The 24852-nt window shown below is 46.9% G+C and overlaps 7 protein-coding genes across 7 annotated transcripts; 3 read left to right on the forward strand and 4 right to left on the reverse strand.

Moving 5' to 3' along the window:
* Nucleotides 1-206: 206 nt before the first annotated feature.
* F4813DRAFT_354952 (P-loop containing nucleoside triphosphate hydrolase protein) lies at nucleotides 207-2009 on the reverse strand. The gene is made up of 2 exons (XM_049242810.1): nucleotides 886-2009; nucleotides 207-823 (listed from the first exon to the last, which is right to left on the reverse strand). The coding sequence occupies exons 1-2, from the start codon at nucleotides 1948-1950 to the stop codon at nucleotides 770-772; spliced, it is 1119 nt and encodes a 372-aa protein (XP_049100825.1). The 5' UTR covers nucleotides 1951-2009; the 3' UTR covers nucleotides 207-769.
* A 2702-nt stretch (nucleotides 2010-4711) lies between these two features.
* On the forward strand, nucleotides 4712-6533 carry F4813DRAFT_31715 (uncharacterized protein). Its single transcript, XM_049240953.1, has 2 exons — nucleotides 4712-5172; nucleotides 5262-6533. Exons 1-2 carry the CDS (start codon nucleotides 5142-5144, stop codon nucleotides 6221-6223), a joined length of 993 nt encoding a protein of 330 aa, XP_049100826.1. The 5' UTR covers nucleotides 4712-5141; the 3' UTR covers nucleotides 6224-6533.
* On the reverse strand, nucleotides 6385-8975 carry F4813DRAFT_31731 (dihydroxy-acid dehydratase). Its single transcript, XM_049240956.1, has 3 exons — nucleotides 8650-8975; nucleotides 6808-8591; nucleotides 6385-6488 (listed from the first exon to the last, which is right to left on the reverse strand). The coding sequence occupies exons 1-2, from the start codon at nucleotides 8727-8729 to the stop codon at nucleotides 6866-6868; spliced, it is 1806 nt and encodes a 601-aa protein (XP_049100827.1). The 5' UTR covers nucleotides 8730-8975; the 3' UTR covers nucleotides 6385-6488; nucleotides 6808-6865.
* Nucleotides 8976-9930: 955 nt separating this feature from the next.
* F4813DRAFT_354961 (transmembrane amino acid transporter protein-domain-containing protein) lies at nucleotides 9931-12086 on the forward strand. Its single transcript, XM_049242811.1, has 4 exons — nucleotides 9931-10450; nucleotides 10507-11331; nucleotides 11478-11881; nucleotides 11947-12086. The coding sequence occupies exons 1-3, from the start codon at nucleotides 10120-10122 to the stop codon at nucleotides 11690-11692; spliced, it is 1371 nt and encodes a 456-aa protein (XP_049100828.1). The 5' UTR covers nucleotides 9931-10119; the 3' UTR covers nucleotides 11693-11881; nucleotides 11947-12086.
* Nucleotides 12087-12135: 49 nt separating this feature from the next.
* On the forward strand, nucleotides 12136-12832 carry F4813DRAFT_354962 (uncharacterized protein). Its single transcript, XM_049242812.1, has one exon. It carries the CDS (start codon nucleotides 12240-12242, stop codon nucleotides 12759-12761), a length of 522 nt encoding a protein of 173 aa, XP_049100829.1. The 5' UTR covers nucleotides 12136-12239; the 3' UTR covers nucleotides 12762-12832.
* Nucleotides 12833-16214: 3382 nt separating this feature from the next.
* On the reverse strand, nucleotides 16215-21891 carry F4813DRAFT_395285 (P-loop containing nucleoside triphosphate hydrolase protein; the record flags this gene model as incomplete). The annotated part of the gene is made up of 19 exons (XM_049247682.1): nucleotides 20917-21891; nucleotides 20764-20869; nucleotides 20619-20709; nucleotides 20511-20565; nucleotides 19946-20450; nucleotides 19867-19885; nucleotides 19738-19815; nucleotides 19328-19688; nucleotides 18428-19271; nucleotides 18203-18375; nucleotides 17624-18153; nucleotides 17517-17566; nucleotides 17439-17464; nucleotides 17339-17378; nucleotides 17092-17285; nucleotides 17003-17042; nucleotides 16915-16951; nucleotides 16304-16859; nucleotides 16215-16241 (listed from the first exon to the last, which is right to left on the reverse strand). Exons 1-19 carry the CDS (start codon nucleotides 21505-21507, stop codon nucleotides 16215-16217), a joined length of 4323 nt encoding a protein of 1440 aa, XP_049100830.1. The 5' UTR covers nucleotides 21508-21891.
* A 369-nt stretch (nucleotides 21892-22260) lies between these two features.
* On the reverse strand, nucleotides 22261-23174 carry F4813DRAFT_388126 (serine hydrolase FSH; the record flags this gene model as incomplete). Its single annotated transcript, XM_049246652.1, has 4 exons — nucleotides 22261-22433; nucleotides 22489-23007; nucleotides 23062-23080; nucleotides 23133-23174. 4 exons carry the CDS (start codon nucleotides 23172-23174, stop codon nucleotides 22261-22263), a joined length of 753 nt encoding a protein of 250 aa, XP_049100831.1.
* Nucleotides 23175-24852: the final 1678 nt, after the last annotated feature.

Here is a 24852-nt window from a genome sequence, read left to right on the forward strand (position 1 = left end):
GTTTGTAAAATTGCTGGGGTGGGATACTGAGAATATCAATATCGAAAGACTTGAATTAGTTGACGCTGATAGGTTCATGGCATAATACTATGAGGCGAAATGAACCAAAGTCATATTAAGACTCGACATTTCTCATCATGGAATCGCAAAACAACTTCACCTTGTTATATTTAGGGGTGGCCTCGGGGTGTCTTGCGTTATCTCGACGGCTAGCAAGCAATAGTTACTCCTAGGTAGGGCATCGCGGACCACATTACGGCTACTTACTGTCTATAGCATTTTTTTCAGACCCCTAAGCTCGTCATATACATATATGCTCTAACAGTTCCGAATCGCCCCAGGAGTTATACTCAGTATCGAACTGTCACAAACCCTCATCATCAAAAACACGTTAATAATTACAGCCATAATATTCAATATACCACTAATCGACCTCAGCCCGTCCATATCAACAGCGCGCCCTCAAACACGCATCGACGCATCGACGTATCGACGCATCGACATATCGATCCTCTATACGGAACAACTTAGGTATTTTAAAAACCACAACATCATTCATCATTGAATATACCTTGCCCCTATAACGCCCTGATTGACTGAACGCCGCATCGCTCCCTTCCTCCCTTTGCCTTGGAAACAACCAACCACCAACATCAGATATGTGTGTATGCAAGCTCCTCACATGACCCCCGCCCGAATCACCTTTAGAATTCGAGAGAGAAAAATTATGCTACAAGAAGCAGACGTTTTATATCCTGGATTGTAAACCTTATTTCTTGCTCTTAGCGGCCCCTCCGTTGCCACCCATCTTGACTTTTTGAGCCTGCTCAAACCGTTAGACAAGCTCTTCTTAAATCTTGTGTATTTCTGCGGGGTATCACTTACGTCTTTGGCAAATTCCAGACTCCTTATAGTCTCATTCTCATTCTCCTTAAGCGGGCTCACCATGACGAACATCAGTGTCCGGCAGCCCTTCCCTAGCGACGGCCTCAGTAACTGGGTTAGAGTGTAAGACCGGAAGTCCACGCCCTCCGTCTTGCCCTGGCCTAGGCGTGATAGCACCGTTCGCAGGTAGCTCAGCGACGAGTTGATCTCGACACCTTCCCGGTAGATCTGTTCACCACGCGCCTTGTCGGGGGACTCAGAACCCGCCAAGTCGATTAGGTTTAGGGTGCCCTTTCGAGTCCTGATGATTTCGCCATCTTCGTTCTTCTTGACTCCGCGGATCTTCAAGACTAGGATGGAATGCGAACGCGACGATCGGTCATTCATCGCGGTTGCGGCTGTGTGGCGGTTATTGTCTGCCGTCCTGACCATTTCATCGAGATCCCTTTCTTCCTTCAGGAGCGTGAATGAGTGGCCCTTGATATTTAACTCTTCACTGATTGGATCTACTGTGAGTGGCTCGGGCTTCGCGCTGCGAGAAGCGAGCAGGTCGTACAACTTGTCTTGGTAGACCTCTAAATAGCTGCCCTCGACCGTGTATTCCCAGCCTAGTACCTTCAGTCTGTCGACCTCGCTGAAGATCATATCTTGTGTTCTGGGGATGATACCGTCTTCCTTTCGGCTCATAGTATACGTCTTGCCTGACCCAGTTTGACCATAGCAGAAGATGCAGACCTTTTTGCCATCCATGACGGACTGAACGAGTTGACTAATCTCGTCAAACACGTCTTTGTTGGTGCAGTTGTCATCGAAGACTCGCTCGAAGTTGAAGTCTTTTGGTTCACCAGCAATCATCTTGCCTGGCATCCTGAAGTCCTCTCGCTCCGTCGGTATGGTTAAGCCGTCGATCTTGTCCTCGTCGAGTTCGCTCACTCGTGGATTGAATTTGATGAGAGCATCGCTCGATTTGTCTGCTGGCGGCTTGATTCGGCACATGACACGAATGTTTCCCTTGAGTTTTTGTACTTGTTCGAAGAGCTTGTGCCGCCTTTCTTCCTCCTTCATGAGCCTATCTCGCAATGCTTTGGTCTCCCCGTCGATTTTCTTTTGTGCTGCTTGCTCGATTTCTTGAAGCCTTCGTTCGCATTCCAACTGGATGACTTTATTCTGTTCTTCTAGGCTCTGGATACGCTCCGAGCTGATGTCTAGTTTCTGACTTAGAAGACTGATCTGTCCACCTAGATGGCCCTTATCTTTGGAAAGGCTTTCCTCGGCATCCTCGGCTCTTTTTCTCAGCCGATCAATTGTCTTGAGGTTTTCGTCAATGTGGGCCTGGAGTAATCGCTGCTCCTCTTCTGACTTTCTCAAAGTGTTTTCGAAATCTCGCATCCGGACAGACTGCCTGTCTAGATCTACGTTGAGTAAGCGAATTTCGAGTTCGTGGTCCCGCTTCTGTCTCTCGAGGACGCTCCGCAATTCCTTATTCTCATGAGATAGGTTGTCTAATCTGGCTTCTGCCTCAACGCCGCATCTTTCTTCGAATTCTTGTTGAAGCTTGACGACCTTGTCCATTTCGCGTTCATAGTCGTCGACTTTGGTTCTCAACTTTCTTTCGTGATCTGCGATTATCTCTTCGCAGTACTTGTCATGGCGTCTCTGCTGATCCTGTATATCAATGTTGAGGTTGCGGACTTGGCGTTCTGCGTCTGATAGCTTGTCCATAAGCCTTGCCCTCTCCATCTGCAATTCGTTTCGCTGGTCCTCTAGATTCGCCACTGTCATGTCTTAGCGGATAATAGAACCGTGGCATATCGCAACACGGCGACCTACCTCTCTTCTTCGTGATTTCGAGCTCTTCTTTGACACTGAAACTGCTCTTCTCGGTGGCACTCATGAACTCTTTGAGTTGCTGAAATTCGCTGTCCATTTTGCCGAGCTTCTCTTCGATCTCGGATACTACAAACCCGGTGAGGTTAGAATATTTAGACAAATAAGGTGCCTTCTTGGGTGATGGTGACATGGTGATGATTGGGGTCTTTTTGATATTATTCCAGTGTATTTCAAGTTGATCCATAAATTTTCTAGCTGGGGTTGTAGGGACCACTAGGTCCGTCTGGGCTTCTTCACCTTGTGCTTGATACGGGTCCACGGTACTTAGCCTTTTACATCTGGGAGTTGTCTGAGGGATGAAGGTCGTAGGCGGAGGGGGCATGGTTGGGTTAGAAGTCGCTTGATTCCCTTGTATGGGGGTCTTCTGTTTGTCGAGTGACAGTGATTGGAATCTGTTAGATAGAGAGACTTCTCTATCATGAGAGAGTGACTCTTCATAGGAGAGATCTGCAATATCTTGAATAGACTGGGGCTTCCGAATCTTCTTGCCAAGTAATTTATTGTAGCTGGGCTTTGCGCGGACATGCGCTACTTGGGGCACTGTACCATTGTTGTTTTTGGGTTGTCCTTCCTCACGCGTACCCATCGAAGTTGCAGGCCGTCCAGGTTTCGCGGCTGATCGTGTTCGCGAATGCGAGTACTGTGAGCGGGAAGAGGGGCGATAGGCGGAGTTGATACTCGCAGCATAAGTGCTTGTACTGGAGGAATAGCTGTTGTTTGAAGTGTGGCGGGATGCTGAGGCGCCGTTGAAGCTCGCGTGGTTAGATCTAGGCTGTTCACCAGGCGGATTAGCATACCAGCCAATGTATATGATGCTATGGAACGAGGTAGAGTGTTGACTCTAGTTGAAGTTTGGAGCGGTTTGGGGCGGTATCGAGCTCTCGAAATTCGTAGTCGAAAGGATATGTTACTTACCGCGTCTTTCAGAGCCATACCCCTCAAGCTCTGCGTAGGCTGGTATGTAGTGCTAGAGGTGCCAGGATGCTCTCCTGCTCTTTTGGACAGAGGCACTCGCTTGGCATCGGACTGTACGGCTGCATTTTGTCATTGTGAGTATACGCGATCAGGATATTGGACGGATGGGTCGCTCAAACCTGGCGCCGGCACGCTACGCTTCAGCCCATGTGCCGCTGGAATTGACGATGACGGTTGCGACCGAACATTACTCTGAGAACTAGTCATCTCGTGCAAGCCGCTGCCGTTGGAAATGGACCCAGGTCTGGGTATTCCCGTCGTTACTTTCGACGGCTTTTGAATGCCGCTGGTTCTAAGTTGCTGCGACGACAGTTAACTCCTATTTCGAGTCTCGCACGCGAGGGATACTGGAACTGATCGACTCCAAGACTACCTAGGGTTAAAATGGAATGACTTACCACACTCTCCGTCTCCATGTTGACGTCCCACGGAAGATTAAAGCAAAAATCAAAATGGAGGGCAAAAGGCGAAAGGCAAATTAAATAACAAAGCAATTAAGCTCCGGGTGAGCGCGCGCCAGTTCGAGGTCAAGGAAAAGGAGTCGACGTTAAGATAGTATTGAAGTTAATGTGAATTAGGTTTGAAATGGTAAACTGTTTTTCCATTGAGCGAGGTGGGTAGCGTTTGATGGCGTGTGCCGTGTATGTACAATACATACATAGGTAGATTGTAGGCGGATAAAGCTTTGAGTTGTGCAAATGTTGGTTATGCAGACCCCGTCTTGTTGATTACATGACGACGTTGTCCGGGCAACGGAAATATTAAAGCTTTTGTATGTAGGTACCTAGGTACTTTCGTAGCTCCGATGATTTGGGGTGGAACCTTCAATGGAAAGGGCTTACGATTTTATGGGGCTGAAATGGGTGAAGCGGGCTGAACGGGAAATCAGCTTACATGGAACTTGGTCTGAGCTTTCCGAAGTTAGCATATTAGATAAGCTGATGCCTACCTAATGTAGAGGTGGAATAGCGCGTGGGGGAAAGTTTATTAGGTTAGGTTGGCTTAATTAAGCGTTAGGTCTCAGGTCTCTAACCTAACCTAGTCTCTGGTCTCTGGTCTCTTCACATGCCAAACACCAAAAATACGAACCCTTGACGCCATCAAACCGTCTTAATTCCATACCCTCTTTCATTTGACAGGTCCAAATTCCCGTTAGGTACACTATTTTCTTACCTCTACTGCACATCCCTTTCCGCATTGGCGCCCCGTACCGTTTTATACCCAACCTTCGGCACACATTATTCCTTGATGTCTCGGTAGCCTCGAAGAAAAAAAAAGAAAAAAAAAAAAAGAATCCCCCCAAGGTCGGGCAGATTTGTCTACTGTAGCTAGCTTCTTAGTTATTCATCATTACACGCGACATCTCCATAGTTCTAGCTTTAGAAGACACAATGGAGAAATACAGCCAGTTCCGCGATCGCGGTAAGCTCTCTAACTTACTTACTATAACTTACTTACTATATTGTCTTGAAGGTGATCATGTATATACCTGACTAATATTGCTCATTAAGGATCTGGCATCTCGCCCTTTATTCCCTCCTCGACGCCCAGTTCGACCCTCTCCTCGCTCTTACACACAGCTCTCTTCCTCTTCCGACTGCCGCTTTTCCTGTCGTACAGCGCCCTGTTCTTCGTCTTCCTCGACAACCTACCTTCTTTTCTCGTTCCGCAGATCATTCGAAAGCTGTTATTATGGACGTTCCTTGGTATACCGGGGATTTGGTGGGTGGATCTGCAGCTCGACGGTGTCAAGCGCGGCTCGCTTTCGCAGCAGCCGAGCTCCCGCTTTCCAGGGAATTCTAGCCGTTCTGTCATTGCAGCGCAGTTTACGAGTCCTATCGACGCTCTCTACCTCGCCGCTATCTTCGACCCTATATTCACCATCTCGTTCCCGGGTACACGCAAGGTTCAACGTGTTTCCCTCTTGCGCGGTATCCTGCTGGCCCTCTCGCCACCAGCACTATCTCCGCCGTCTCCTAAAAAATTAACCACCCTGCGTGCACTCGTAGAGCAAAACCCGCACCGCGTTATAGCCGTCTTCCCCGAGATGAGCACTACAAACGGTAAGGGAATCCTTCCGTTTTCCCCATCTTTACTGTCTGCGCCTGCCGATGCGAAGATCTTCCCCGTCAGCATACGGTATACGCCACCCGATATCACAACTCCTGTCCCGGGTGCTTATATTTCTTTCCTGTGGAAACTACTCAGCCGCCCTACGCATCTTATTAGGGTGCGCATCGCCGAAGGGGTGACCAACAACTCTACCGCGGCCACGAACGGGGATAGCCTAGCGAACGGAATCCCGGATAAAACAGGCGATGAGGTGGACGGCGAATCTCTCACGTCTGAAGAACGGGCGTTGCTCGATAAAGTCGCCGATGATCTGGCGCGGCTCGCGCGTAATAAGAGAGTCGGCTTGACGCTACGGGATAAAGCAGCATTTGTCTCGGCGTGGAACAGGGGCAAAAAATGAAGTTATGCGTACTCGGTTGTCCTTTTATGGATTCTCAGACTGGACAAGCTATTTGCTTACTGGTAGGCATCTAACGTCATCGTTACGTATTTCGGGTGGAGCATGAGCATGCATTGATTGATCAATATTATTGATTAATATTATTACCTTCCCCCACGTGGTTCTATTGGAGCGGGAGAATAGGGGTAAAAACGAATCGGGTTGCTTGTAAGAGGTTATGGTCAATAACGAGAGAAGAGATGGATGTAGATACGATTTGTGACGCCTGTAAACTTATAGTCAGATCATGAGGAACAAACCCGATTGAGGAGGTGTATCTATCACTCATCACCGACCTTGCTGGCTTCAACCTTAACTTTATGATGGGGACCTCGTGAGCATTTTAGCTGTAGTTGCTTTAGATTTACGCCTCTAAATGCTTAAATAAGCTTCTAGAAAGTTTGAACTTTGTTCGATTTCTTCTTCTTAATTGTCGCTCATAAGGCAACAGCCCGAGTCCGATGCGCCCATTTTCCGGACCAGAAACCAGACCACCGCATAGCATAGCCCAAGACCAATAGATACAAGACATTCATCCCACTTACTTTTTAACATTCAACCCCGAATACCATTTTATATACCTAAGGTACGCTCAACAGGACTTTAATGTCCCGTAGTAACACACCCGTGGCTGGCATCGCTGACAAGAGCAGCATACTTGGTCAATGTGCCCTGGGAGTATCGTGGCGCCGGTGGGCTCCATGACTTCTTCCTCTCTGCCATCTCCGCGTCGCTGACGTCGGTGTCGATGACGCGCTTCTCCGCATCTATCGTGATGGTATCACCGTCCCTCACCAGTCCAATTGGTCCACCTTCGCGCGCCTCGGGTGTAATGTGGCCAATTAAGAAACCGTGGCTACCGCCCGAGAATCGTCCGTCCGTCAATAGCGCAACGTCGTTGCCCAAGCCGTAGCCCATGATAGCGGACGATGGCTTCAACATCTCAGGCATACCAGGTCCACCCTTGGGTCCCTCGTACCGGATAATGACTACCGTCTTCTCGCCCTTCTTCAGCTCTCCGCGCTCAAGAGCCTGAATAAAGTCGTCCTCTTGGTCGTAGCACTTTGCTTTGCCGGTAAAGACAAGACCCTCCTTGCCCGTGATCTTGCCGACAGAGCCGCCGGGTGCGAGTTGGCCGCGCAGGATTTGGATGTGACCTGTGGGTTTAATGGGGCTGGAAAATGGTCGGATGACCTGTTGGTCCTTGGGAAACGATGGCCAGGACTCGACGTTCTGTTTCAGCGTCTTGCCCGTTACAGTGACACTGCTACCCTTAAGAACGCCCTCGCCAATGAGGAACTTGAGTAGGGCAGGGGTACCGCCGATCTTGTGCAAGTCTTCCATTACGAACTTGCCAGACGGTTTTAGGTCGGCAAGGAAGGGTGTCCTGTCCGAGACAGCTTGGAAGTCGTCCACTGTGAGCTTTATGCCCACCGAGTCCGCAATGGCGATCAGATGCATGACGGCGTTTGTGCTGCCTCCGAGAATGTTGACTACGATCATAGCCTCCTCGAACGCTTCTTTTGTCATGATATCCCGCGGGCGTATATCCTCCTTCATGGCGTGCTTGATTGCCTCGCCAACTCGTTCACATTCTTGGATTTTGCTAGGGTCATCAGCAGGACTGCTACTGCTACCTGTTAAAGTCATTCCTAATGTCTCAATAGCGGTAGCCATTGTGTTTGCCGTGTACATGCCACCGCATGCACCTTTTCCGGGGCATGCATGTCGAATAATATCGAACCGCTCCTCCTCCGTGATGTCACCCGAAATGTATTGTCCATACGCCTGGAAAGCGCTGACAATGTCAATTGGCGCACCAGCCTTACTGCAACCGGGCTTGATAGTACCACCGTAGACCATGATGCTGGGACGGTTCACTCGGCCCATAGCTATCAGGACACCAGGCATATTCTTGTCGCATCCGGGTAATGAAATGTTTGCATCGTACCATTGACCTTGCATAACGGTCTCGATACTGTCCGCAATGATTTCTCTGCTTTGTAGAGAGTAGCGCATGCCGGTTGTACCCATAGATATACCATCAGAGACGCCAATCGTGTTAAACCGGTAAGGAATAAGCCCTGCGCGTGCAACGGACTCTTTAACCACAGCCGACAGATCCATCAAGTGCATATTACACGGGTTGCCCTCGTACCATACCGACGATATACCGACCTGAGGTTTTGAGAGGTCATCTTCGGTAAGACCCGTCGCATACAGCATAGCTTGCGACGCACCCTGCGCCTTGGGTTGTGTGATGAAGCGGGAGACTTTGTTGAGGTCGGAATCATTGGAACGGCGACAAGACGTCGTGTTTAAAAGGCGACTAATGGTATAAAACTCAGTTACGCGTATTAGGGATGCATTGTACTGGTTTCACATACGTATGTTGTCTTGACGGCGCGAGGACACCTCGAGTCAGAGCTACCGGAGCTCTGGCTCGAAGGAGAGCATGCAAAGCCATCGTGAGCTTAGACGAGGGGCCGGAGCTGTTGGCGGACCAGCAGACGCTCTCTCACAATTGAAATAATGTCAATTGATAAAGAGGGTCTTCCAGCAATCAAGCCCGATGCCAAAGGAATTGGAGGTGAGTAGGCAACTTTCGATTGGCCTTTAAAAGTATCGCAATTTTGGTGTAAATTTTTGGTGTAAATTTTTGGTGAGTTGAGATCAAAAAATTCTTGGGCGACATCGGCCGGTGACAAAAATCCATAAATTGATTGGCGAAGCAATGGAAGCAACAGACGATGCGGGTATGCCAAGTCCCACTAAGCCCCGCACTAAGGCTCAATTATGACCATTTACAGAACTGCTATTGGCTCGCTGTTTTAATACTTAACGCCCGTGGGGCCGACATGTCCGGGCTTGTTCCCGATCGCCGGATCGGACCCGGTCCGTAATTAATTGCTTAACTAAAGCAAGTGCTAGCTTATACTGCGAATAAGGGAAATAGTAACTTATTCTATGATTTCTTTATCCTGCCTGACCATGGATTTAAGAAGGGAATAGTTTATGCTAGCGAGTTGAGGATGTTTACTGGGACGAGGTCGAGCAGTGTTATTTGTCGGTACGAGATCATAAATGCACACGCCCCTCTAGTATGTATTAACAGTTCAATATAACTTCTCTGAGGTTTTGATTTGAGAAAATGAGAGGTTTGCTTGTTTGACCTGTTTGTTTCTTGGTGGATAGTTGATACCAAGTAAAGCAATTGATATACTATTGCTTAATATCAGTTAGTGTCCAAATATACAGAAAAGCAGTAAGTAAGCTGGTGCAAATATACTGAGAATAGAAGGTACCTTTCTACCTTTGTCGTGTAGCTCACCGATCTACCTATAAACACTCGAGTCTTAGTAACCTCAACCCCTCTAACTTATCCGTTAGTAACAATCAAATGACAAAATTCTTAAACTACCTACCTAGGTAAAAGCTGGAGCTATTAGTGTTCGTTACTCAAATCTTCGGCTACTGTGTATATGTAGGTAGATATGGTCCAATCCAGAACTTGGGTCAGATGTATTACCTTCCGAAATGGGATATTCATCACGGCTCCGCTTTGAAGTCTAGAGCGTGTTCTATCTCTTATCGTAGACTCGTGCAATGTCGGTATAGGGGCCGAGATCTGCCCCACTGCTCCGAGCTCTTGGGAGTCCAGGGTGATATGTACATAGAAGCTTATCACTTATGTATATGTTGTGTGATATAAGTCGCATTGCATTACTAATAACGTCATATTGTCCAAGCAGGCGATGCGGAGTCGCATATGTAGAATAATTGGAGATTACGACTTCTGGTATGACACCGTGTTATTGGTATAGGCGTAACATAGTTCAAATCGGTTCACGATAACTATGGCTATTACTGACAATGTCCTCTCGCAGAAGAAAATTGACGGTACTGAAAACGTTCGTGTAGACCGTGAGGTGGGATTTACTAGTCCCGGACTTCCTAATGATGTTTTCGGGCAAGAAGACAACCATGATATCAAATACAAGACGTTAAGCTGGCCGCTAACTGCCGTTTTGATGATCACTGAAATCATCTCGAACGGCATGTTGAGCCTGCCCAGCTCGTTGGATGCAGTTGGTATCGTCCCTGGCGTTATCGTCATCACATTTTTAGGTGTCTTCGCTACGTTTACGGCCTGGTTACTCATAGAGTTCAAGTTGCGACATCCTGAAGGTACGTAGATCTAGTAGCTCACTGGCGTCTGAGATTAACCAACAAGGCATGTATAGTTCACAACATGGGTGATGCTGGGAACATCTTATTCGGGCCTGTTGGTAGAGAGATATTAAGCGCGGGAACCGTCATCTTCGCCGTCTGTTCCGCGGGTTCTCAAATCCTCGCCGGCCAGCTTGCCCTAACTGTTCTATCCAACTCGAGACTGTGCGCAACAGCATTCTCTGGAATATTTACTATCGCGGTAGCAATTTGCAGCTTTCCCCGAACTCTCCATAGTCTAAGCTTAGTCTGGGTAGTCGGCGGGATATCCATAATATCTGCAGGAATTGTAGCGATGGTAGGTGCCGGAGCTGTTCCGGTTGACAGAGGGAATATAGTGATTACAAGGTCCAGCGACTTTACGTCCGCTTTTATCAGTCTGACGAATCCTGTGTTCGCCTACGCCGGTCATTTTGTGTTCTTTATTTTCATCTCAGAAATGAAACACCCACAAGATGCAATGAAGGCAGCGTGGACATTGCAGATTGTAGCGACTTCTTTTTACATCGTGTTCGCTGTTGTCACTTATTGGTATATAGGTCAAGGTGTCTCTAGTCCGAGCCTCCTTAGCTTAAGCCCGCTGTGGTCTAAGATCTCCTTCGGGCTTGCGATTCCCAACTTCTTCATCGCAGGTAGTCTAAACCTTCATACAGCTGCCAAATTAGTCTTTGTCCGTCTCTTTAGACGGAGCCGTCATATACATTCACATACGTTTATTGGCTGGAGTGTTTGGACGTTCCTAATACTGCTGGTCAATACCGTTGCATTCCTCTTTGCAGTTGGAATCCCTATATTCAACTACCTGGTTGGCATTGCGGCATCTATGTTTGCTGCTTGGTGTACGTACCAAGTTTAATAATCTCCTATCGTCTTTAATGGTTTACTTTCTTACATTAACTGAGACTTGTCTCTCTCAAATACGTATCTGAGCCCCTGAGTTTCGTTCTTTGCTTTTTGAAGTACTTGCTGACCCTCGTCATTGAAGATACCTACGGGCTCGCTGGAGCGTTCTGGTTACACGACACATATTACTATCACGGAGGATATAATGGATGGTTTAAGAGTCCTATTTTGTTTTCCCTCAACATACTTACCGTTCTTGCGGGTGGGTTTATTTGCGTCGGTGGACTGTACGGAACCATTTACTCACTCCGGGAGGCTGCAGAGGCTGGCGAGTTGCCACCACCGTTCCAGTGTTGATATTGATTTTCATTCGCTTTTGATATCTATATCATATTAGAATGATTAGAATGCGCTATGATATAATAGGTCGGACTAAAAGCTCCAGCTTATACCATAACTATCACATCCTGACATACTATTCATTAACGAAGATGAACCATTGTTGCATGATTTGCATTGTTAATAACAAACCAAAGACTACTCGAAGTGAGGCTCTCCACATAATTATATCATTATTGGTTGCATCTGCAGTTTTATTAATTCGATATCAGGTACGAGGTATGAGGTATGAGGTATGAGGTATCAGGTATGAGGTATCAGGTATGTAAGGATAAGTGAGGTCATGATCCTAGAGCTGTGACGTTTTGCCAGCCTATGACGTCAACATTAGAAGCTTCTCCTAATAGTATTCCGTGCAAACCTTTGAGATCTTGCGAGGAGCACTTATAACTGTACGTTGTCTTCTTCACTCATATTAAACGATACCAATTTAAATCAAACCAACTATTTTCCACCAGTTGAACTCCTATCAGACCAAACACATAAAGACACCAAATCAACCAAGATGTCCTCAAAAGCACCTAGCGAGGGAACCAAGGTCACCGCTGGCCGAAACGCCCCCGTCTCCAACGAGGCACCCGGAGTGGTAAGCCAGGGTTCACTCGCCGCAGAATCACAAGCATTCCGCCAAGCCAACCAGGCAGCGCCTCAGCAAGTTGGACGTGAGGACCTAACATCCGCCTCAAAGCCTCACGAGGGCGGCATTCATAAAGCTTCCAGCACCAACAAATCAGGCCCCGGTCGCAGCAGCAACGTTGACACCGCGCCTTCGTACGTGCAGAGTCAGTTCCTGAAGGGAAAGGGAGGTCCGCACGGTAAGAATTTGACCGAGGACGATAGCATCGGCACAGAGGATAAGAACAAGAACGCGAGCTTCTCTGAGTTTGGCACTAAGAACGATCCAGGACTGGCCGCTGAGAAAAAATTCATCTCTGGGTCAGCAAATACCGGCTCTAATGCCGGACGTGAGAAGCGTATAGATGATCAGCAGCCGTATGCTGCATTGGGTGGAGATACGCAGGCGTGAGGGAGTTGAAGTGATATATCTATATATTTTAAGAATTATTGATATTGGGATAGAGGGAAAGGCTATCTGATGAATAGGGTACAGGCCGCAGGAATGAGTTAATAAAATAAACGTCATGAGAAGTATTGGACTTAAGGTCTTCATCGTTTATTCCTCCATGTGAAATCCCACTTGTGTCTTATTAATCCTACTGAATACGTTGAGACATATTGTACTTGCCGTTAGTAGAAAGAACTCTGTGAACAGTATACCTAGACTTAAAGCATATTGATTGACTAACTGAACTTCTCTGTGAGTAAAAGGGGGAGCCTTACCTATACATGTTCTCACTGAGGTACCTCAAGCAGTCCCCTTGGCTACTCATTTCAGAAGCTCCCAAGTTGAATTGAAAGCATTAGATTTGATGGGGTATTTGATGTAAGATATTGCTATTTCTCCTTGCTCATTAGACTCATAACCATGCTCCTTGTTGATGATCTTATTTACATACAGGTTTAAGTAAGACTCGCTATTATTGACAATAGAATACCTAGACTTAACTAGGTATATAGTAACTATAAGTGCTGTTATAACTTTGCTATAACTAAACCTAGGTACGTATAAGTGTACGTACTGCTATACAACTGCAATGAGTGATTCCAAGTTTGTATGAACATGAGCTTTCTATTTCGCAATAAAAAGGTTCAAGTTTCGAAAGTGCAATCGCAAGATTAAGCATAGTATCTTGTTCTTCTACTTTTAATATTATAAACACGATTATACTATAGTTATAGTCTATTCTGAGATTTTGTTAGAGTAAACCCCTAACCCTTTGACCTTGAACATCCCGCCTCATCACCCTCAACTCTGACGTGTATCTCCAATAGATGAAGTCGCAAAAGATGTCATCCTAATGCATACTGTTCAAGAGTATATGAGATTGCTTACCCGTTGTTTATGCGGCTGAGTTACACCTCCACCGGATATAACTGAGTGGCTTAGTCTTGTAATCTGGTAGGATACACTCTATATTTGGAATGTTTCCACTTTGATTCGCCATATATCCATATTACTGCCCCTTGACTCCGCGTCGGATTACGTTGGTAAAGCGCATACGTGACGCGGCCTCGATTGTAGAGTGGTAACCAGGGGCGGGTCGTACATTTGAAGCGATGACTAGATATCGACTATGTTCTGTGAACCATCATTGAAAAAGTACATATCGTTTATTCGATATTGTGCTAACCTTCTATCTACGTCCATCGGCCTCGGCAATTTTTAGACAAGCACCTCCACTGACTTGATGCTTGGGACCAGAGCGCCGGAAGTAACGTACCAAAAACCAAAAGCCATTCGAGTATGGTACCTTAAACGCCAGGATATCCTGTCATGTTGGAAACGGGCAGGATGCAACTTTAAGCGCCCGCCGGACGTAGGAATCATAGCAGAGATATCCTAGGCTAGATACCTAGGAACAATGGGGTTACGACGAGGTAGATTGAGTCGACGACGATAGTCACTGTGATAAGAGATTCAAGAACAACTTTATACCATATATGGAATGTGCTATTTTCCTTCCAGAGTTGAAGTCTGTAATAAGACCTTTTAGGAATTGCGGAAGTGTAGGTAGTTGGTGACGCGTCATCACAAGCCCTGACGCGTTTCTTTAGATACTGCAGAGCAATTACTAGATACGAATCGACTGCGTCTAGATCTCAATCGAATACTATTCAAAGACTTTCTCGGCACTATGTAACATATTGATAGAGCTGTATACCGCATTGTGGTCTGAGGCTGAAACCCTGGGTTCTATAATGCGCGCGCATTATAGGAACCATACAACCAACTTGATATCGCTTCACATTGCCACCTGCCATAAATTCAACTAAGCTAGAAGCTCTACTTACCACATTCCCTTCTTAGTAGTGATTCGCACGCCGTGCAGATTTCCAGTGTTTTAGTTTCCGCCAACCAGTTTACTTACCGATCTGCCCACACCATCCCCACGCACGCAGTGCATCGTATCAGTATGCCAAGCATTGTGTTTCTTTTCTCATCATGAGCTTTTCCTTGTTAAACAGGAGATATTCCTTGATTATGTAAAGGAAAATTAGGTATAGCCTTGCATTCTGCACCTAATTCCTTTCCGAGTGGATATCGGCCTATGCTCTGATGAACTCTGGGGAAGCACTACATAGCAAAAGAAAAAAAAAAAAAAAAAAGGGCTGCAGCAAGCTGCAGAGCTCTGAGTAATCGTGTACTAACACCGGATCAAGCCGCGGTGCTCTTGAACCTTCATTTCTGGTAGTCTAGCGGCATGGCGACAAATGCAGTAGTAGCACGCCACGCATGATAGCAGGGTTGTGACGAACCTACCTATCGGTGCTAACATCTACTATGTATGTAAAGGTGAAGAGGCAACTAGTCTAGTATGTACGATAAGGTCCACGGTATGTATGCAGGTATCAACCCTTACCCATCGTCGGTGCGAGGGATGCGAGGGATGCGAGTGGTGCGAGGGGTGCGAGGGGTGTGAGCGTAACGACAGATGGAGTTGACGGCCGTGTTAAACCAAACGGTCATGGGTCAAGTAGGCTAAGAAGGTAGCTTTACTGTCGTGAAACTTGAAGGATCCGTAAATATCATGACGGTTCCACGCCGGTCCCGAATATTTCAAGATTACGCAAGCTGGTGATAACACGGCCCTATGTCCATTCTATGATTCGATGTAGGTATCCGCATATACTAAATATGTTAGGTGATACCTTCGGTTGTGTTCCGGGTCTTCGCATATCAGCCCGTCCAACCCATATGTGAGGACATGTGAGAGCACCCACACCACCCACACCTTGTAGCCCCCGGAGTAAGAGAGGAAGATACCTCTGGTGGTGTAGATGCCATGTACTACTACTCACGGAGGAGCGGAAGATAAGATTGTGTTATCAACTACGAACTACATAACGACCGGGAAGGATCAGGAACGGCAGAAGTTCCCTGCACATGCAACATTTATGCTAATTCAGGGGGGTGAATACATACATACACTACAACGGACCCTGTAAATCCAAGGGTAAATAAGGATTAGACATGTCCAACTAGCCTTAGAGTGCCGAGCACGCATGCCGATCTTAGTTGATACATATATTGCAACGCTGCATGGCACCCCGGCATCTTCCCCTGTGCGTTGCATCGTAGGGTCTAGTCCGTCTAGTCTGTCTATGTAGTCTGTGCTGATTACGATATGATCCATTATTCTTAGATGGGGACATGATGGCTTGTTAACATGTATTCCACTTTCTCTGCTTTGCGAGCTTTAAGATCATGTGCATTTTTCTTGGTCTCCGCATCGCCGGACATTATTATATTGCCAATATTATGTAGTTATTATGTGCCTAGTTATTATGTAGGCAGTCTATCACAGTCATGTCTCTAAGCTCCAATACATATTAGATAACTAAAACAAAAGCACTTTATCTACCTATCCAAAGCTTGTGCTTGACACTGTCATATTTAATTAGTCTCTCATATTGAAGGTAACTCTGGAAAGGTCTGGGCAGACGTACCATGCTGAAGTATACACCTCGCTTCTGAAGGAGGGCAATATGCGTGCCGGATTCTAGAACTTGGCCATCGCCAAGCACGAAGATAATGTCGGCGTTCTGAATCGTAGCAAGCCGGTGGGCAACTACTATCATAGTCCGACTCTTCTTCGTCCGCTCGAAGACGCCTTGCACTAGTTTCTCCGTCTCCGAATCGAGATTGGAGGTGGCTTCGTCTAGAAGCAAGAGCCGTGGATCCCTGATAAGTGCTCGGGCAATTGATAGGCGTTGCTTTTGCCCGCCAGATAGCAGGATTCCTTTGATACCTACCTTTGTGTTGTACCCTTCTGGGAGAGAGGTGACAAAGTCGTGCATCTCGGCGTCGCGACATACTTGCTCCAAGTCTTCGTCCGAGACTGTGTCGGGGTCAACACCAAGGAGTATGTTCTCCTTGATACTACCGTCGAATAGGGATGGCTCTTGGGCCACCAGCGAGATGGTTCTGCGGTAGTCTCTTAGGTCGATACTGTCAATGTCGATATCGTTGTATGTTATGCTTCCAGATTTGATACTGTAAAACCTGCATATAATTATGAGTTTCGGATATCCCATAAAGGAATGTCGAACAAACTAACCTCTCTAGCAAGGAGACAATACTTGTTTTTCCACAGCCTGAATGGTATTAGAGTTTCAGAATCATGAACTGATGCTGACAAGACTTACCGGAGGGCCCAACGATGGCCGCGAATTGTCCCTTCTCAATCTAGTTAAATTAGCATAAGGCACAGTAACCCGGTGGGCGGCGTGCTTACAGTCATGCTTAATCCATTCAACACGGGAACATCCCTTGTCGGATACTTGAACCATACATCTCGCAGCTCAATCTTGACTCCTCGAGTAGCCGCGTCAACTGCCTCGTCACTTATGGTAACGCCCTGACCATCGTCGTTATCATTATGCCTCATGGCCTGAATTCTATTTGCCGCCGCAGTAGCCTGCGCAATGTCTGATAGAGTTTTAGTATTTTTGTGGCGTGATTTCTCCTCGATCTAGACTTACTAGGTACGAAGCTGAGCCATTGTCCTGCTCCTGTGGCACCCTGGATTGGTTCGGTTAGATAATTAATTTATGTCTATACTCATGCTTGGAGTTTGCTTACTTGTACCACAGCAATGTAAACAACCACTTAATATGTGTATTAGCTTTTGTGTTGTGGAAAAGGTGATTCGGAACTTACGGTATTGGAATGTCCAGTACTCTCCTGATACTAGCAGCGTACCTCCATACCTAAATAGTCGTCAGTTGGCTATGAAGGTGCGTGTAAGATCTATTGGAAAAACATACCATAGTACAAAGGCCATACATAAGAATGGTAAACTATCGCTTGCCGAAAATACTATAGTTGCGAAGCGGGATTTTTTAAAAGCCTTTTGTACATGCGCTTGTAGTAGCTCTTCGTATCTGCGACAGATGCTATCCTCTAACGTGAGTGCCGTTACTGTACGGATAGCTCCTATAGATTCGGTGGCAAATTTGGCGCTCTCGCCAAAGACCTTTACGTTCATGGTCTCGAACCCCTTTTCCACACGGATGCGGAAGAAGCCAGCAGCCAAAGCCAAAGGCATGGCAGATGATAGAGCAACAATGGTGAGTTTCCATCCGAAGTAGAAGGATATGATTAAGCACCCAAGGACACTGAGAATCGATATGGCCGCAAAAGCCATATTCGTCCCTAGCAGTTGCTGAAGCTGTGTAGGATCGCTAGCCACAATCCCAGTGAGAGCACCGATTGATCGACCATCACCATCAAACCAGGATACGGTCTTGGAAATGATGTTTTGGAAATACTCCCGTCGATAGGCTGAAGTTATATACTGTATTTGTTAGTTAGAAATCTTCGTAAACCGAGTACACTAGACTTACAAAAGAGACAACTGTAGAAGAATATCCCAACGCAAAGTAGCCCACTCCCGCTGCAGACGCGAGCGCGACGAACATGAGACACCAGAAATTGGTGACAGCGACCAATGTATCGCCCCAGTATGCAAAAGACGAGATAAGGGCTGCGAAGATGAAGGCTTGGACAGGTGGACTCCCTATAATATGGATTAGTAGAACCCTAGCTGCCGAGTATTATAGCAGACTTACCACCAGCGATCACAGCACCAAAAGCCATTACCGTATACCATGGCCAGAACGGTTTCTGCTCTACGAGCATAGCACCGAAACTTCCCATTACGCCCTTCGGCTTGTATGCTGCTTTTTCAACCACAGTGCTTTCGCTATCCCGAACTTCGGCTTTGGTCTCATCAAGAGTCATGAGGTCCATAGTCCGCTTTTCTACTTCCGTTACCTCGGATGATGCATCGGGAATGTCGTCCTCACCGCCCATTGAGAGTCTCTGCGAGTTGGTAAGAAGCCAGTAGGGCCCGCCGATCTGAGCCATGAGACTCTCGTGATTTCCCCATTGTATAACTTGGCCTTTGGCAAGTACCACAATGTTGTCTGCCTTTCTCACTGTCGACAACCGATGGGCTATCATGATAGTAGTGCGGTTTTGAGACACTTTATCTAATGCAGCCTGGACAACCTTCTCGCCACGAACATCAATAGAGCTTGTCGCCTCATCTAGGATGAGAATCTTCGGTTGCTTGACTATGGCTCGAGCGATAGCGAGTCTTTGACGCTGACCGCCGCTCAGCTTTATACCAGCGTCACCCACCTGCGTATCATATCCTTCGGGAAGTCGAGCTATGAACTCGTCGGCAAAAGCTTCCTTGCAGGCATATTCTACCAATTCCTTCTTTTTGTCAAGGTCGCAATCCTCCCATTCTGTTCCGATTAGACCATTTGCCACGTTTTGGAAGATAGTTGCGTTGAAGAGAAAGGGTTCCTGTTGTACGAGTCCGATTTGAGACCTCCACCACTTTAAATCGATGTCTGTTAGTTTTGTACCGCCTATTGTTACTGAGCCGTTACGAAAGTATTGGATCTATGATATAGCCAGGTCAGTAACTGAGGATTATTCAATGGTATCGGAGTCCTCACCAGTTTTTTCTGTTCCGAATCTCCATCCAAATCATACCATCGCTCAATAAGAGCTACGATTGTACTCTTCCCGGAACCTGAAGGACCAACAATGGCTGTGGTTTTACCTGCTGGCAAGATCAAGTTCAGACCGTCGAGAACCTTGAGATTGGGCCGAGTGGGATACGTGAAGTTAACCCCCCAGAGAACAATGTCCCCCGTTGCCGAGACATCGGGATACTTGAGCCCGGCAACAGCTTGTTTCGGTGCATCAATACCGTTGAATAGGATAGTAGCTGCGCCAGCTGCTCGAGCTGCAGCAGAAACGGGTGCTGCGATGCCGCCGATCCCCATGACTATCATCATTATACACATTAAGACGCTGTGAAACTGTAAGCGACGGACAATAAAAGTATTAATGGTGAACTAACGTGATTAATGTTCCCACATCGGGAATCTCAAAGTTTATCAACATCTTGACAGCATACCAAAATGTCAAGGCAAAAGTTCTATTAACTATTAGCATCCGATTTGAATTACCCAAGACACGAGATACTAACGCATATACACTGAAATAGACTAGCAAAGATGAATCAGTATGGTATATATATATATGGGCGGAATCGATGTATTACTCACTTGTGCCCTGCTGAAAAGCAACTATCTTTGATAGCTGAAGGCCCCTACGTTGTGCCTCATCAACCCACTCTTGATACTTTTTTACCATCTTTCCTTCCGCGCCGTATGCAGCAATCATTCTGATGGAGCTGAAGCTTTCACTTGCGACTGCGGACCCCTTAATGTTTGCTTCTTCAACTTGCTTCATGTTCTTCACGACGAAGGGGATGGTGACGCAGTAACATATCGTGATCACAAACATGCCGCTGCTAGTAACCAAACTCAATTTCCAACTGCGGGTGAAGGCAATGACAATCGAGGAGATAAACATGGACAAGTTTTGAATAATTGCCGCCAGTCTCTCGGAAATCCCATTTTGAAGCGTGTTTGCTGTAGTTGTTATGATAGCAGCCACTTGTCCAGGGGGCTGAAGGTCTAACAGCGATACTGGCAGGCTTAGCAGAGCTTTGAAATAGGCTAGCCGCATCGCCGAAGAGATACGGAAACCCATCATGCGGAATCCTAGCTTGGGGTCTATTAACATGTGATATTTTATATTTTATATTTAAACGGGGAGTCCACTTACAGTTCCAATATACCCCAATACAAACCTCCCAATGAAGAGGTATACCATAAAAAGACTGCACAAATCCATGTTTAGCTACGCTTCAATATAAGTTGTTATGACACTTACACGTATTCGTTTATGAGCTGGGAATAGTGATTCTTAGAACCCTCGGCGTTTAGATCAGCTCTGGTACTTGCGATACTTCCAACGAGTTGACCTGAGAAATTAGTAAGTCTTAATTCAATGCTATTAGGGCTCTAGGTTATCGCACCAAACACGAGGGTCATTAGGGGGAAAGCAACACCAGCTCCCATCGAGGCCACCACCGAAGCTGATAACATCACCCTGTCGCGCCATGTCGTATAGCTAAAGATCCTCTGTTTCCTTGTTAGTATGAATATGGATTGCCGTTGAAGAAACTTACGAAGAAGGTTGAACTTGTTTTCTTAAGCTTTTCCGTTTCGGACGGCGTGGTAGCCTTGGGATTAGGGGGTGATGGTGTAGCAGCAACGGGTGTAGCAGCAACGGGTGTAGCAGCGGCGGGCTGAGGCACGTTGACTGGCGAACCTGGCTCAACACTGTTTCCAGGGGACGCCGATGGGACTGGTGAGAGAGCTGTTCCTCCAGCTTGCGACTCCGGAGGCTTAGCGAGTGATGATAGCGACGGCTTCAAGTTTATTGTAGGGCGTGGGTTAGTAGACAATGGGGGACTCCCAGGGTTCGACAGCGAGGCTGTTGAAGACGCTGAGGTTATCGAGGCCGTCCTGCCAGGTGGAGCAGATGCTGATAGAAGGTCCATAGTCGAGGTCTCTCTCATAATAGAGGGTGAAGGGGGGTTTGATTCTATCGGGATTGACACCGAAGTATCTCCCCTGGGGAATTCCGGTGTGGTGTTACTTCCCTGTACCACATCTAGTATCGGGATTTCTTGATTAACCGGGCTTGGTCCATTGGTAGAAGCACCATCGTGTGGCCTCTTAGATGCTTCTTCCACGTCGGTGTTTCTTTCCTCCATATTACGTGTGCGCAAGGCGCAATACGGAATCCTATGCAGCAACTATCCAACAGGGGCTCCAACAAGAAAAGGACGAAGCTAGTGGTTGGGGCTAGGATAAATCGGAGAGTTCAAGAAATCCAAAGCATCAGAGAAAAGACAAGAACTACACTACTAGTATTACCATGTGAAAGGGACCCTTACCATATGGCCCCATCAAGGGTCGTGGGTAAACGCGTTATGTGGCGGAGGCATGCTCCGCTAAGTAGAATCTGAGAAAATTAAGCATCAATCAAAATAAACGAGCCGATATACCCCATTGGCAGGGCCCCCTTGTCATGCCTTATCCGTCTGCATGTCTCGGGAGTATTGGACGGTCTCCCTTGGTGCTGTGTCTTTAGCTCCTTAGCTGCAGATCGCCTTCAATATAAGCAACCTTTTTCCAATATTTCCAATAGCTACGTACGGGATATTACCTGAAAGCTTGGGTGCCAGGAGCAACTCCCGCATGTGGTAGGTGGCTAATTAGCTGCATTTTCTTTTGTTATAGGCAATGCTGCCGCCAAAATGGAGCGAGGTTACATCATGCATGGAAAATTCCAATCCTAAATGAACACTGTTACGGAGTTTCTGTACACAAAAATCGAGTATACCTAGTATGCGTACCTATTATATTGCTTCTACAATAATTCCTTCATGGAAAATTTCTATACCTACATGGGAAAATAAGCTAAACTGCTGCGGCAATCTATAATGTGTTTCTATCATGTAATTCTATCCTGAGGCCTCTGCGATCATGTTACGGATGACGTCTCCAAGCTCCTTAATGACACCTTTTTCTCTTGGAAGCGTATGACCCTTGCCATGATCAAAGATGTAAGCTGTGTCGGGTTCGCACGTGTTATACAGAGCCATTGAGCCCGCAACGTAAGGATCGAGGGAGCCGACTGGAATCGTAGTTAGCATCTTCATGTTGCTGAGGTCGTATGTTTGAAGCCTTACTGATGTGACAGGTGTGAATGTTAATCATTAGATCAGACTCATCCGCGAGCACCATGGCGAACGTAGTGGGGTCTAGAGGTGGCCAGCCGGCGAAGAAGACACCGCATTTGATCTGTGGTTTCCTTCCGGTTTCTTCGAACCGTCTCTGCTCAGCGAGGCAAAAGGTTGAAGCGACAGTAGCCCCCTCAGAGTAACCAATAATCCCTTCAAAGGGGCCTTCCTTTTCCATGATTTCAAATAGGTACTCAATCGCCCTATTCGTACTTCGAACACTGCTTGCAACGCCCTCTTTCATGAGTTCCCGCATCGTGTCTTCGGCCGTGTCGCATTCAGGGAAATCTCGAATTCGAGACAAGACATCAGTATCATCAGTGCCCTTCTCATCTGGTTCGATGAAGCGGTAGTAAGGAGGTTTTCCGAAGAAATCTTCAAACCCCTCCGGAGGCACTGCCTCACATGGCGCATCGACAAACCGAAACTGGGCGGTATCATCAGACAACAGTTCGTTGACGAGAGGTGCTAAACTTGGTCAGCAAGTGCGTAAGTGTATACGATACACAGCGAATGAAGTACCTAGTTGGACTTGGAATTTCTAAACCGTATGTCAGTGGAGTATCTTATGGTCCATGAATACCAAGACTTACATCAGCGCTTCCATATGCGCCGGGTAGACACAGGAACTTCATGTTGTAGGATTCGAGGTAGTCTCTCAAACTCATACAGCTAGTTACACAGAATTGGATATGAGAAAAGGAGATTCGTAGCCATAAAAAACAAGCATGGGGAGGCAAGAAATGCAGCAGAATGAGTGATGGCGCGTATTGAAGAGTAAAAAAACATGGGATAAAGCTTACGTGTTAGTTTACGTATAAGTTACTTGATATTCCTGTTTGGAACTGAGACTCTACCGTCCCGGTTCCCCTCCGGGGGTGTCCGTAGGAAGAGTCCGGAGACTAATATGCGCGTTTGAGATACATTGGATCCTCAGCAAGGTAGATCTTGGCAAAAACTGCTGCAGGACCTCATGCAGTGGCAACATCCGCCAACTCCTACACATCAGACGGAGTAACATAGCATGGATAGCACCATCCCTGCCATCGGTCTTGTAACATACGAGCTGAGGCTCTATGTATACCTCGAGACATTTTCACGGGATTTTCGAGGTCTATAAACTCCATTTGGGTCCACAGAGCTTTGGTCTAAGGTCTATGTTATAAGATCTTTGTTGTTTTGGGTAAGGCCTCGGCGCCACCCGGGTAAAGACGCCACTAGTGTGTATAACTGTAGGGAATAATAGTATAAGTTACGGTATAAGTTATCCTGGGCTGCCGTCATTGGACATGATAACAGCCTACTAAGCCTACTACGTAGTAGACTGACTGCTGTGCTCTCGTTGCCGGTAAGTGCCCCCACTCGCGCCACGACCTCCAATGGAGCTATAGGAGATCAAAGTGCCGGGTGCCAAGCCGCGCGGGGTGGGACTATACAATCTATCCATATTGGGCGCCGTCAAGGATTCTATCTCGTTCGTAGTGGTGGCTAGTAGGTAAGTAGTATCTGCTACGTACGCCTACAACGTATGTGGAGTATATGCCAGGGACGTGAGCCTTGAACGCATCCTTATCTGGCTGCTGCCACATTAATTCCCTGTCACATCGCAATATCTATGTCTCAATCTCTATCTACCTTAACCCCTTTGGTCGTGTAAAACCTCGGGAATCAATTTCCTATGATCGGAACTAAGCAAACAATCTTAACCCTTATGATCCAGAATTCGGTTAGCTTTGATGCAGGCATTGTCAATAAATGATAAATGGATCGGCATTATCTTTCCACGCCAGCTCGACCATACGTAGTTCATGACAGCTTCCTCATCGAGTATCTCGACTCGTTACGAGGTTACGAGGACCCTCCCGGTGATATCGGCAAAGGAGCACGTCAGTACCTGTTATACTGATGTCGTCGTGTAAGCAAGTCGTAAGCTACGAGGACCCTGATCATCCTCCTACCGTAGATGAATGGTTACTCCTGCAGGGGTGACTCACACAGATGAAGTCTCTCTGTGGGTGTCTTGATCCAGTATCTTGACCCCTGCAGGAGCTTCTAGGTTCTGGGCTCCTGCAAGAGGGTAGGAAATTGGCGTGAAATGTCTAAGACAGATTGTCAATATGATCGGCATCGTGGTAGCCGTGATAGTCAGGGATGACAAATGGTACAACTGGGCCAACTTGACTATTGGATCCTACCATTCCCGTGTAAACGTTTCCGATATACGCCTCCAGATCTATAGAAGAGCTACTTGCCTAAAGTTGCATCCACGAGGTTCCGTGCTAAGGGTGGAAAGATTTTCCTATCCTCCGAATA

This window comes from Daldinia decipiens, assembly GCF_022478715.1.
Source record: "Daldinia decipiens strain CBS 113046 unplaced genomic scaffold F4813scaffold_11, whole genome shotgun sequence".
NCBI classification, from domain to species: domain Eukaryota; kingdom Fungi; phylum Ascomycota; class Sordariomycetes; order Xylariales; family Hypoxylaceae; genus Daldinia; species Daldinia decipiens.

Coding starts and splice junctions, on each gene's coding strand:
- F4813DRAFT_354952 (XM_049242810.1), bottom strand. CDS start 1,950: ATGAAGGAGGAAGAAAGGCGGCACAAGCTCTTCGAACAAGTACAAAAA. Junction 824..885: donor GTCTGGAATTTGCCAAAGAC/GTAAGTGATACC, acceptor CGGTTTGAGCAG/GCTCAAAAAGTCAAGATGGG.
- F4813DRAFT_31715 (XM_049240953.1), top strand. CDS start 5,142: ATGGAGAAATACAGCCAGTTCCGCGATCGCG. Junction 5,173..5,261: donor CAGCCAGTTCCGCGATCGCG/GTAAGCTCTCTA, acceptor TTGCTCATTAAG/GATCTGGCATCTCGCCCTTT.
- F4813DRAFT_31731 (XM_049240956.1), bottom strand. CDS start 8,729: ATGGCTTTGCATGCTCTCCTTCGAGCCAGAGCTCCGGTAGCTCTGACT. Junction 8,592..8,649: donor GCGCCGTCAAGACAACATAC/GTATGTGAAACC, acceptor TTATACCATTAG/TCGCCTTTTAAACACGACGT.
- F4813DRAFT_354961 (XM_049242811.1), top strand. CDS start 10,120: ATGGCTATTACTGACAATGTCCTCTCGCAGAAGAAAATTGACGGTACT. Junction 10,451..10,506: donor CAAGTTGCGACATCCTGAAG/GTACGTAGATCT, acceptor AGGCATGTATAG/TTCACAACATGGGTGATGCT. Junction 11,332..11,477: donor ATCTATGTTTGCTGCTTGGT/GTACGTACCAAG, acceptor TCGTCATTGAAG/ATACCTACGGGCTCGCTGGA.
- F4813DRAFT_354962 (XM_049242812.1), top strand. CDS start 12,240: ATGTCCTCAAAAGCACCTAGCGAGGGAACCAAGGTCACCGCTGGCCGA.